Here is a 13487-nt window from a genome sequence, read left to right on the forward strand (position 1 = left end):
GTAGCAGCTATCGAAGGAGAAAGGTGAGAGCAGAGCTCCCTGGGGCAAGGCTTGTCTCCAGCTGCCTCCAGCTTCCTTCCCTTCAAGGCCCAGGAAACGCACGGTCATCCCTTCAACACACCCCCAAGTTATAGGAACCCATCACCACCTCCGTGACAAGGCTGCCCAGGGCTAGGGGCAGCTCTGGGAGCAGAGGCATGCCACACCCCAGGCCTTCTAGAGGCAGCCAGCAGAGCCCCGTCCCACCTGCAGGTCCCCTCTGAAGCGGCCACCAGACCAGTCCACGCACTGGGCAGACTGGACAGCTGGCCTCCTCCTCCTCCACTACCCACCCTCCCCCTTCTCTCTCTGCGCCCCTCCCACAGGCCTCCTGCCTCTTCTCAGAGGCTGGCAGTTTTGAGCCCGCTTCTCCCTCCCCCCCCAGGGCCCACACATCCCAGACGCCAGGGCAGGTTTCTCGAATCAAAGAGAGGTGAGTCTCTCTTGGTGCAGGGTGGCGGATACGAAGGGAGGGGTTCAGGAGGCCCCAGGTCAGCCCTGGGATCCTGGTTCGAGAGAAGCACACCAAGAGAGGGCAGGCGGGGGCACACAGTGCGGGGCGGAGAGTGGGAGGGAGACAGGACGCAAGGGAGGGGCTGCAGGGCCGGCCGCCCGCCCGTTACTTGGTGCCATTGTCCGCGTTGCCCTCTCCATCCGTCTTGCCCTCCTCCTCCGTCTTCAGGTCATCCGTGCTCAGTTTCTGCTCTTTTTTCCTCCTCACACACTTTACTACCATCAGCACCAAGATGACCACAGCCAGAAAGCCCCCGACGGAGGCGCCCACGATCACGGCCACAGTGGAATCCCGCTCAGGGGGCTCTGGAGAAGGAGAGGAAACAGACCCGCTGAGCCCTAGGGCTGGAAAAGGGAGCCTCGTCCACTGGCCCCTGCTCCCTGCAGTAGGTGTGGGGTGGTCCTGACTTTACTCTCCTCCGTGGAAAGCACTCTAGTCAAAGCAAAAATCAACCCAGGCCATGGACCTCTAAGCGCCCCACCCACCCCATAATCCCAGGACACCTAAAAGCCCCAGGGGAGGGCAATATAATGCAGTATCCAAGAGGATGGACTTTGAGGTCAAATGGACCCAATTTGAGTCCTGATTGTACTATTTATTAATTGTGTGACCTTAGGTACCTTACGTAGCCTCAGTTTCCTCATCTGTAAAATGGGAATAATCATAGTACCTCCCTCATAGGGTTGTATGAGGATGAAGTGAGATATTGCATCTAGAGGGTTTAGCCCTACCTATAACTGAGACATAGCAAGTGTCCAATAAATGAAAGCTGCTCTTGGGATTCTTAAGATCGTGATCGTGCTGGACAGCATCATCAGGACTCCCTGAGACATAGTCCTCAAGGATGGGAAGGAGTAAAACAGATGCCTTCCACCCAGCACGTGCTGTTGCTCCCGCCCCTCAGGAGGGCACAGCCTCTCCCAAGGAGCCCCAGCTAGTCCTGCTGGAGAGTAGCTGGGTGGGAATGGGCAGGGCCCCCCAGCAGCCCCTCACCTTCCATCAGGACTTGCAGGTAGATCTTGCCGTGGCCGCGGTGGCGGTCGGGTGGGTTCATGATGTAGCAGTTGTAGGTGCCCTCATCCTCCAGCTGCACGTTTCTCAGCGTGACTGACACGTCATACTTGCTGGGGTTCCCTGAGAACTCCACGCGGTCTCGGAACCGCTCCAGCTTCAGGTTAATGATCTTCATGCGGAACTGGAGAAACTGGGGCGGCAGGAGGCGACAGGATAGGGGGCTGCATGAACAAGGAGCTGCAAGGACAGCAGGATGCCCCTCCTCCCATGCCCCCTTCTACCTGGAAGAGAGGCAGTCACCTCTAGGTCTCTGCCACCCTCCCAGGGCCACCCAGGCACGACAGCACACCTCTGCCAATGCCCTCAGGAGCAGATAGCCCACCAGGGTATGCTAGGGTCCTGGTACAGTGCAGGGGCAGGTGGTGGGAAAGGGGAGCTTCACGCTGTGGGGCTCCTGCCTCCCCCACCCCTGCCTCCATCTGAGAACTCACCATCTCCTCGGAGCAGTTACTACACTCCTGGTAAGTCCAGTTCAGGGAGAACTGTTTGTGGTTCACGGTGTAGCAGGAGTTGAAGGTGCAGGACAGGCGGGCATCAGAGCCATTGAGGACGTTGAGGGTGGTAGGTACTGTGACTTCCATGCTCCTCCCTGGTGGCACTGTGGACAAAGCCACAAGCTGGTGAGGATTCTGGCAGACAAGGCCAGGGAGGGGCAAGCCTCTGCATCTGGTGGGGAGCGGAGCAGAGCTAGGACAGCTGGCGGGGTCCCTTATGGCTGAAATTAGGGGGTGGGGTGGAGTGGGGTGGGCAAAGCTCCTAAGCGGTAACTGATGTGGCCCTTGGGGTGGAGAGAGAGCACATCATCTGTCAAGCCAGGGACAGACAGATGGCCTCAAGCCTGCCCTCCATCTGGCTGTCCTGCCACAGGCCTGTCATGGCCACCTGATGGCTTGGACAAGGGGCTGCACGGTGCTGGCCTCGGTTCCCCCTCCTTCCCACCACTTTCAACCATCTCGGCTGAGCCAAAGCCCTTCCAGCTGAAGCTGCAGTGTCCCCTGGGGGCAGGCAGCCTTGAGGACAGATGCAGATACAGAAGTCCTCGCTCTCTATACCGCAGGGAAGAGTCAAGCCATATGCCCAGCCCAGCCCAGCCCAGCCCCCTTCTCTTCCTCAGGCTCCTGACAGGGACAGCAGATGGGCAACAGGAAGGAAGAGATGCCCCAGAAGGATAGGCACAATTTGAAGGGATCAACTGATGGGTCTACAAGGACAGGAGCCCCTTTTGGAGATGCCAGGCCTGGACACACCACAGCAAGGAGCTGATACAGGCTGCAGGGACAGCAGGGTGCAGAATCCTCTGGGTAACACTGGACCTGGTCCAGGAGCCCTGGGCGTGTGGCCTGAGAAGGCCCATCCCACTCTGACATTCCAAGCAGGGCAGAGTCTAGGGTGAGGGGAATGAGCCGAAGCCCTCCCAGCTGAAGCTGCAGTGCCCATCCCACCCCCCGCCCACAGAGGGGCAGAAAGCCTTGGGCACGAGATTTAAGGGGGTGCCCACCCTCAGGGTCATGCAAACACCTCCTTAAATTTTGCACCCTAGGCACTGCACTCACCCCACCCTAGCCCTGGGCTGAATTCCAAAATTCTCTGCCAGTATGGTCAAAACCTCATCCCAAAAGATGAATATTCTTTATAAAGGAGAAGCAGTAATGCTCAGTATCAATCATTCATTCACTCATTTACCAAATATTTACAAATCACCTCCGGTGCCCCAGGCACTCAGTATAGGGCCCAGGGATTATTGCTGTGATGGAGGCAGGCAGAGGTTCTGTAACATGGAGTTTATATCCTAGGGAGGGGGACAGACATTAACAGGGAAAAGAAATAATGTAACTTTAGCTATTGATTCACAGGCAAGGGCTGTAAAAAATAAAGCAAGGTGCAGGGTGTGTTTGACATCGGGTGGTCAGGGAGAGCTGCTCCGAGTGCCGCCCTGTAGGTGGCCCCCCACTAAAGTGAAGGAGTGAAGCCATTTGAAATTTTGAAGGAATGCAAGGCAGCCGAACATCAAGAGGAAAGTTCCAGCGGTTGGAATGAGCATCACGTATCTGAAGCACAACCAGCAGAGCGATCAAGGGGGCAACTGGAGAGAGCTGAGGTCCCAGAGTTAGGCCAGGACCAGGACACTATTCTTCTGAGTGAGAGAAGAAGCCGCTAGGGGACGGCAGGGGGGCAGCTAGGAGGCACGGAGACCCCAGTAGATGTGGTTCAATCCCAGCTCTGCCTTCTGTCGGCTGGGAGAACATGGGCAAGTTCCTCTATCTTCTGAGCCTCAGGCCCCTCCTCTGTAAAACGCAGCTGATGTTACCTACCTCCTGGGGGTTACGGTAATAATTAAATAAGATAAAATACGTAAAGCAAAGGGTAGGGGAATTCCCTGGCGGTCCAGTGGTTAGGACTCAGCACTTTCACTGCGGTGGCCCGGGGTTCAATCCCTGATGGGGGAACTAAGATCCCGCAAGCTTCAAGGCACAGCCAAAAAAAAAAAATACAAAATAAAAATAAGGCAAAGGGTAGCCTAAATTCTCCTCAAGTTCTGCCCCCTAAGCAGGAAGGGCATAGGCAGGGCCACGTTGGAGCCTGACCCCTCAGGGCAGCCCCTTGGAATTCCCCCGGATTGCACAGGGCTCGCGTTTTGCAGAAGATTTCGCTGTGCAAAGCTGCCGGGCCCCACCCCAGGAACAGCAGCACTGCAGCCTGGAAGCAGGGATAGCGAAGCCCTTCCACTCGGCTCATCCCTTCGGATGAGTGGCCAGGGCCAGCAGGCAGGACTTAAGAACAGGAGATGCTCTGAACTGCTGGCCAGGGAGGTCAGGACCCAGCCCTAGATGGAGGGACAGGCGCACGGCTCCACCTGCAAGGCCAGGTGTGCTGAAGTGCTCATCAGGGAAATATGAACTGGAGAGGCTGAGCGGCAGCCCCAGGAGAACACAGCCCAGTTCCCATCTCCTCGCTCTCACAGCGTTATGAAAGCACTGAGCACAGCGCCAGGCGAGGAGGAGGAGGGCTGAAAATGCTATCTCCGCCCCCGCTCTGCAGAGGCGGAGGTATCTTCAGGGAAGGAGCCCGGCAGGGCCTTGCCCTGAGCTTACCTCACATCCCAGGAACACCTTGCTTCTCTAGCACCTTCCCTGGGAAGGTTCCGCGACCTTCCCAGGGCACCTGAGCAAAAGGAGGCTCCAAGTGGCAATAGGAAGTAGGTCCCACACATCTGGCTGACCCATCCCTGCCTGTGTCCCGCCCCAGGCCACAACATCACTCCAGAGACAGAACTTGAACCCTACCAGGAGCTGCCTCCAACTTGAAGGAGCTAGCACTCTGCCGTGCGGGAGGGCAGGGCCCTGGGGAGTGAGGGGCCTTTTCTGGCCAGCAGGAGGGGGGCAGACTGAGAGGTGCAATGCGGCTCCTTCCCCGCATCCCTACGGCACAGCCTGCAGGAGGCGCCAGGCGGACACGTGTGCCCTCTAGTGGTCAGAGAGGTCAACCGTCAAGTCCCAACTGCAGAGAGAGGAACAGGAGTCACCAAAGCAGGGGGAACCTCAGGAATTGTAGATCCAGCTCCATCATCTTACCAACGAGGAAACTGAGGCCTGAGAGAGACACACAGCAGGTAGGGACAAGCCGGGTCCCGAATCACGGTTCCTGACTCCCAGTACAGCGCCCACTTCCGCCTGAGGTCTCCCAGCGTCCCAGCTCAGGGCAAGGGCCTTAGGCCTTTCACCAATCCAGGCCCTCGTTAAAGATGAGGAAATCATCGTGCAGCGAGGACAGAGCTGTGAGCAAAATCCTGGGCTCCTGGTGAGCTCTGCTGCTTCGGGAATTTAGCCGAATCCACGGCTAGGGCCACAAAGGGACTTCATAGTAACAACGAGGTGCTTACCGTGCGCCAGGCGCTGTTTACATACCCTACAGATATCACCTCATTTAATACAGCAACCCTATTATCACCCCCACTTTCCAAGTGGGGAAATGGAGCACAAAAAAGTTAACTGAATAGCCCAAGTTCACAGCTGGTAAGTGACAAAGCCAGATTGGAACGCAGGCTGCCAGGCTGCCAGCCTCTAGACAGCAGGTTGAGGGGTGGAGGCTGGGTGAGGGGGTGAGTTTTGTACCAAGGGGTCCCAGGGCTCAGTCCTCCTACTGTCTACATGGCAGGTCCAGCCCCCATGTCAGCCCCCAGGCAGTCAGGCTGGCCAGAGGGGAATGGTCTTCTTTAAAGGAACCTCCATACAAGGGGGGCTCACAATCTTCCTGGTTTTCCCATTTGGGACCATGTCTGGAGCCTGAGTCTCTGATCTCCAACTCACAGAAAGGAAATGATTCAACAAGGGTACCGTAAGGATGTGGCTTTTGAGCTCAGTTCCAAAACTTCACCAATGCCCAGGGCCCCTCACTCTCTCTAAGGTGTATCTGGGCACCTCAGGCCCCATGTCATATACTTTTCTAACTGGCCCATCTTGCAGAGATCACAAAAATTTGCTCATCTCCTGTCAAACACTATTTCCTACACAGACTAGAAGTTAATTCTCTTCATGCCTCTTTCCAACCCTGCAGCAACCTATGAGGTAGGTTAATTTTTTTCTTGGTTAAAAAAAAAAGAACAGAGTTTGTCTAAGCAGAGAAATTAGTCCCCACCCTTCTGGAGCACGCTGTGTCCCAGGGCAGCCCCTGCTACCCAGGTGACTGTGACACGCAGCCCAACTCCTGGGCTGCCTTACCATTCAGACCCACCACCTCAGGTCTCCCTCCCAGGCCAGGCCACCCCCATGCAGCCAGAAGAGCACCTGTCCTTGTCACCCCTCATCCCCAATTGCCATTGGCTCCCTGCTGCTTTCAGGATCTCGTCCAGGCTCCTGGGCTTCTGAGCCCTTTGCCATCTGGGACCATCCAGCATCCCAGCCTCATTTCCTGTCCTGCTCCCAACCCTTCACGCTTCCTCCACTCCAGTGACCCTGGAGTTCTTACTTTCCTGAAAACGCCACCTTCTTCCACTCCTCCATGCCTTTGCACGTGTTTTTGCTGCAGGTTGGAAAGCTCATTCACCCTGCTGCCCCTGAGCCCTCCTGCTTACCCCGCAGATCCCAGCTAACAAGGCATCGCCCCCATGGCAGCTTCTCCAGTGCCCGTGACCTCTCCCCAGACCGGGAGGTTTCTGTCACTTCCAGACCGGGAAGCAGAATGGCATAGTGGCCAAGACGAGCGCTCTAGCACCGTGGTCTGATCTTAGGCAAGATGGTTCACCTCCCAGCACCTCAGTTTCCTCATCCATAAAATGGGAGACAACAATAGGCCCTACCTCCTGGGGCCGTTGTGAGGATTGAATACTAAAACATAAAGCGCACAGCGGTGCCTGGATCATGGTCAGCCCCCAACAAAGGTTAGCTGCTAACAGCACATGGGATGCTGCATTACTATTTTTTGTTTATATTCCCTAGTCCCTTGGGAGGCTCTGGGAAGCTGATTCTTATTTATCTTGGCATCCCTGGACCCGGAACAGCATGTGACACACAGTGGGCACTCGATAAAAGTCTGGAGAGGGAAGGGAAGGTGTTTTCCCCTGTGTGTCCGTGTGCAGTGGGGTTGAGTGAGGACCAGACTCCACTTTCTAAGCCTCGCCTAACATAACCCAGACTTTGGTAACCAGGTCAGTGACCGTGGAGCCAAGAGTTTTGAGAAAAACTCTAAGGAAAACCAATCATTTGGATTGCTTCTAACTGAAAACTAGTCCCATGTGCTTCTGTCGTGTGTACAGCAGGTTGGCCAGCTGTCCCCTGTCCCTTTGTCAGCTCTGTAGTCATCCTCCAGGCCCTGTGTCAGTCCCCTCCCTTGTCACTTGGGACATCCCTCCATCTTGGGGACTGATGCTGCTACAACCACCAAGGTTCCATTGTCCACTTGAGCCCTCGGCCTCGGAGTACCAGGGCCTGTCTCATCACAGCACCAATCAAGTTCAAGTTCGAGGTCCTACTCCTGCACCCTCCCCCCATCCAGGTTTGCAGAGGCTTTAGCCTCCTCCCACCACTGCCTCACAGCCCCCATGCCCTGACCTCTTCACCCTAGATTCCATCTTCCTCTAAGCCACACCCTGGTCCTGGTCCCCGAGCCCCCTTGCTTTCTTCACTTAGATAAGGCTCTCCCTCCTGCAGGAAGCTCTCCCTAACTCCCCAAACAGGTTGCCTGTCCTCCATCCTCATTTCCTTGCACACTGGTCACTCACCCAACTCCCCTCTTTTGCCTGTACTTAAGATTCTTTGATCCAAATTATTGTTACTATAGCAGCATCATTTCTTAAATATCGGGGGCAGTAGAATTCAGTGGTTAAGAATGGGGTGAAGCAAAAATAAACTCAAAATGGATTAAAGACCTAAATGTAAAGCCAGACACTATAAAACTCTTAGAGGAAAACATAGGCAGGACACTCTATGACATAAATCACAGCAAGATCCTTTTTGACCCAGCTCCTAGAGAAATAGAAATAAAAACAAAAATAAACAAATGGGCCTAATGAAACTTAAAGCTTTTGCACAGCAAAGGAAACTATAAACAAGACGAAAAGACAACCCTCAGAATGGGAGAAAATATTTGCAAATGAAGCAACTGATGAAGGATTAATCTCCAAAATATACAAGCAGCTCATGCAGCTCAGTAACAAAAAACAAACAACCCAATCCAAAAATGGGCAGAGACCTAAATAGACATTTCTCCAAAGAAGATATACAGATTGCCAACAAACACATGAAAGGATGCTCAACATCATTAATCATTAGAGAAATGCAAATCAAAACTACAATGAGGTATCACCTCACACAGGTCAAAATGGCCATCATCAAAAAATCTGCAAACAATAAATGCTGGAGAGGGTGTGGAGAAAAGGGGACACTCTTGCACTGCTGGTGGGAATGTGAATTGGTACAGCCACTATGGAGAACAGTATGGAGATTCCTTAAAAAACTAAAAATAGACCTACCATATGGCCCAGCAATCCCAGTACTGGGCATATACCCTGAGAAAACCATAATTCAAAAAGAGTCATGTACCACAATGTTCATTGCAGCTCTATTCACAATAGCCAGGACATGGAAGCAACCTTAGTGTCCATCGACAGATGAATGGATAAAGAAGATGTGGCACATATATGCAATGGAATATTACTCAGCCATAACAAGAAACAAAATTGAGTTATTTGTAGTGAGGTGGATGGACCTAGAGTCTGTCATACAGAGTGAAGTAAGTCAGAGAGAGAAAATCAAATACCATATGCTAACACATATACATGGAATGTAAAAAAGAAAAAATGGTCATGAAGAACCTAGGGGCAGGACGGGAATAAAGACACAGACCTACTAGAGAATGGACTTGAGGATATGGGAAGGGGGAAGGGTAAGCTGGGACAAAGTGAGAGAGTGGCATGTTCATATATGCACTACCAAACTGATAGCTAGTGGGAAGCAGCCGCATAGCACAGGGAGATCAGCTCAGTGCTTTGTGACCACGTAGAGGGGTGGGATAGGGAGGGTGGGAGGGAGACACAAGAGGGAGGGAATATGGGGATATATGTATATGTATAGCTGATTCACTTTGTTATACAGCAGAAACTAACCCACCATTGTAAAGCAATTATACTCCAATAAAGATGTTAAAAAATAAAAAAGAAAGGGGTGAAGTCAGACAACAAGGGGTTCAAATCTCACCTCCCCTTAAACTACTGTGACCTTATTGGGCAAGTTACTTAACCTCTCTGAGCCTGTTTCCTCATCTGTAACGTGAGGATCATAATGTATCTGCCCCATGCGGTTACCAGTTGCCGTGAGGACTAAACAAGATACACAGCGCGTGGGCACGTGAAAAGAGTTCATAAAGCGTAGCTATTATTAGGCACTTGCTATGTGCCAGACTCACAAAAAACCCAGGCAGTAGGTATTCTCCAGTTCACCCAGGAAAGAACTGAAGCTCAGAGGGAGTAACTTGCTGATAGTATGAAGTAAATGACAAAGGTGGCTTTAAACCCAGATCGAGTCCAAGGCTCATGCTGTCTCTACTGCCTGAGCTTCCCTAACACTCCTGCTCTGTTGTTAATATGTTCAGTAACTCAGCAAAGCTCACAGGCCTTACCGTGCAGGCTGCCAGGGGCCCTGGGCTGTCTCTAGCACTCCAGCCCAATATCCAGCACAGCATGCCAGAGAAGGAGAGAAAAAGAGCAAGAGAAGGAGGGAGAGAGAAACTTTGTGATGGGGAATATTCCCACTGACAGCCGTTGGACTGGATCCTCAACTGTATGCCAGCAATGAGTAAGTTTAAGAGCAAAAAGGAGACTACCTATAAAGCAGGCTTGCAAGTGACCCCCTAGCCCACCTGCCCACCAGGAAGTCCCTAAGTGGCCATGTATGAAATTAGCATTTGGATCTCTTGACAGTCGGCAAGGTGGGGCTGGACAGTTCAGAGACGTGATCCAAAGGGCCACAACCACACTCATGTGTTCCCTTTTTTTCTTTTTTTTTTTGTTCTGATCCCTTCACCTGACCCCTCCTCCACTCCATCTGGCCCAAGCCAGAGAGCTTCTCCATCAGTGCCTGCTTCAGCAGTTCTCTTCCCAATGCAGAGATTGCTCCTCAAGCCTGCTTCCCACCTACGCCTCCGCACACTGCAACAAATCGGTGGTACAGATTTCCAGGAAGCCAGACCCAGACTCAACTTTCTGCCCCTCTACTCCCCCCATACACGCTTTTCTGACATCCTAAATCCACCAGATTCCAAAGATCAAGGTTCACAGAAGAAGCCCCTTAAGGGAGCATTAAGTCCCAGGAGATTTGTAGCAGCTAAAAGAAAAAATCCATGAAGAGGCTCTGCACATCAGCCTACCCTCGGCCCCCAGCCCCACATACGTCCATTTCAGGGAAATCCAAAGAAAAATCACCTCCCTTGACAATTGACACCTCCGAGGAACCCTCAGATCCCCTGACCCAACGCTTCTGCGACCAAGTCGTCCCAGCGTTATGCAGTCCCCAGCCACATCTCCCTCCATCCCCGCGCCTCCCTTCCCAAGGACAACGCCGAAGGGAGGCTCAAGCGATGTCTTCTTTCCTGCCCCCGGCCCCCATCCTCCTCCTGTTGCGGCTGCACTTCTGTACCCTCAGAAGCATGCAGATGTGCAGTCTAACTTACCCAAAGAGAAAAAGAGACTGAGCCCCGTGAGACTGAAGGCAGGGCGAGGTAGCCAGGCATCTTTGTGCATTTTCAGAGACTGAGATGTTAGTCGGGTGGGATAGGGAGAGGGTGATTTGAGGGGCCGAGGGCTACAGGGGAGGAATGGTTAGATGCTAAAAGAAAAATGCACAGATGTACTTCAAAGACACATACAACATTAAGGAAGCTTTATTTCCATCTCTCTAATATGGCCGGCTTGTATGTTGCTGCTAAAAAGAGAGAGGGAGTGTGGAAGGGAGAGAGAAAAAAGTGGATGGAGTAAATTTTGTGGTTGGTGGATTTCGAAAAGCAGGTGGGAGGGCATAAAAAAGTCTGTCTGCAAAGAGCAAAGTTCCTCGGAAATTTTTACCCTCCAAAACCAGAACTAAAGCATGGCCTGCCTTTCTTCTCCACTTGGGTGATGGTTGGAGTTGGAAAGTTGTTTGAGGAACCCATTTATTTCAAAGCTGCTGTGAAGGGTGAATTCTTTTTGTCATTTAAAAACACCCAAAAAAGGAGATGCTAGTTTTTGTTTTGTTTGAAAAGGGTTCAGGGAAATGAGGTGGGAGACTTTCAGGAAGTAAGAACTTCCTCATTTTTCTAGCATTTCCACTGAAAACAGAACAGCAGGTTGGTGTAAAAATACCTGAGAGCTCTTACAGTCATTTGTAGCATGAACTTTTGGGGAATCCTGATTCAATCAAATCAACAGTAAAAAGATATTGTTGAGATCATTGGGAAGAAAATAAATATGGACTGGGTGTTAGATTATATTAATGAATAATTCTTGATTTGGTGGGGGGGGCGTTAAAAATTTTTCGTGGTTGGGACTTCCCTGGCCATCCAGTGGTTAAGACTCCGTGCTTCCACTGCAGGGGGCGCGGGTTCGATCCCTGGTCGGGGAACTATTATCCCACATGCCCCATGGTATGGCCAAAAAAAAAATTTGTGGTTATGTTCTTTAACATCTTTATCTATTATACACATTGGAGTGCTTATAGGTGAAATGATACGATGGTTGAAACTTGCTTTAAAATATTCCAAGAAAAAAAGTGGGGGGGAGGTAGGTGACACAAGACCAGATGTTGAAACTGGTTGTTTCAACAGATGTTGAAAAAGGGAGAAAACAATAGGCTAGTGTCACAAGTAGGAGAACTTGGGTGGAGTACCCACGTGGCCCTAAGCAGATAAGGTGACCCCCACTCCTCTGGGGAGACATTTGAGAACACAGGTTCTCCTGTAGCCACTACAGGCACTTGCAATGGGCCACTGGTGCAGCGAGGGAGCCACCCACATCTTAGAGCATCAACTCTGTGCCAAGTCTTTAAAAGTTTGTACTTAATTGTAAGCCTGGAAGAGGTGATTTCTTCTCTTTTCTTTTTAAATTGCAATGAGGAAACAGAGGCCGACAGGGCCTAACCCACTCAAGTTACCTAGGATAGTTAAGGGCAGAGTCAGAGCCAGGACTCAAACTGAAGTCTGTGTGAAACACTGGGTATGTCCAGTATTCCACATCGCCTGTTGCCAAGGGGAGGAGACACGACACCTTCCCTTGGGGTGTTTAGAGACACAGAGAAGAGCAGACTGGACTAGATGAAGCAAGGGGCCTCTGCGTGTGTGTGTGTGTGTGTGTGTGTGTGTGTGTGTGTGTGTGTGTGTGCGCGCGCGCGTGTGTGTGCGTGTGTGTGTGCGTGTGCGTGTGTGTGTGTGCATGTGTGTGTGCGTGTGTGTGTGCGTGTGTGTGTGTGTGTGTAAAAGAAGGTGCTAAGAGGCAGGGCATGGAGGAACCAAATGAGAGGTCAGCACAGTGCTTGGTTCAAAGCAGACACTCAATAAACAGGTGCTGCATAGCTGCACGGGGGCACCCTGAATGAATGAATGAATGAATGAATGAATTTGGAGAGGAGTGAGACATCGTCCACATCATCGTGAAGGCAGTAAAATCTAGCTGAGGCCGCTGAGGCTGTCCTAGGCTGGGGAGGAGTGAAGTGGGCCAAATTTGGGTGGCAGTTGCTAGAGGCAGAAAGGCGGAGAGGAGGCCTCTGTGCTTCTCCACACCAGAGGTGGTTGTCCATGCCTGCATCTTGCACAGACTGTCGCCAAAGTTCCTCTATCACTTCCCCAGAGTCTGCCTGCAGCTGGCTCATGCATTCACAGAGCTCACAGCCCAAGGGAAGGAAAATCAGAGAAGAAGAGATGGGGCAGCCTAGGGAGAAAAGTGTCTTCCGGTGGCCACAACCCTCAGGCCCCAGGCCTCCTCCGCTGTCAGCAGTGGCCTGGCTCACAGGCGTGCCCGGAGAGATAGATTGGCACCAGCCCGTGCCCTGGCTCCCGCACAGCCCCTCGGCCAGGTCTGCAGCACCATGTCAGCCCGAGAGTTTTCGTTTGACATAGCCGGCCTCCTCCTTTTTCTTAATGCAGCTGAGCGTGCCTGTGAGGCCCAGGGAAGCTGATTACTGGGCTCACTTGGTCTCACACTGGGTCCAGACGCTTCTGTTTTGGGGACATCTGAGACAAGAAGGGGATCCAGAAGTTCCTTTGCCTCAATCCAGAATTTGGCCAAGAGAAACCAAGTATATGACTTTACAGACTTTGTCCAACCCAGCCCTCCAGGACCAAGGGTCAGAAGGCTCCAGTTCAGGGGAGAGACACCCTGGCAGGGTGAGTCGGGAGGAGA

At 52.3% G+C, this 13487-nt stretch overlaps 1 protein-coding gene across 1 annotated transcript; it reads right to left on the bottom strand.

Moving 5' to 3' along the window:
- Positions 1-468: 468 nt before the first annotated feature.
- On the bottom strand, positions 469-10874 carry SCN2B (sodium voltage-gated channel beta subunit 2). The gene is made up of 4 exons (XM_079929267.1): positions 10790-10874; positions 2059-2225; positions 1547-1757; positions 469-858 (listed from the first exon to the last, which is right to left on the bottom strand). The coding sequence occupies exons 1-4, from the start codon at positions 10857-10859 to the stop codon at positions 659-661; spliced, it is 648 nt and encodes a 215-aa protein (XP_079785393.1). The 5' UTR covers positions 10860-10874; the 3' UTR covers positions 469-658.
- Positions 10875-13487: the final 2613 nt, after the last annotated feature.

This window comes from Stenella coeruleoalba, assembly GCF_951394435.1.
Source record: "Stenella coeruleoalba genome assembly, chromosome: 8".
Classification (NCBI taxonomy): domain Eukaryota; kingdom Metazoa; phylum Chordata; class Mammalia; order Artiodactyla; family Delphinidae; genus Stenella; species Stenella coeruleoalba.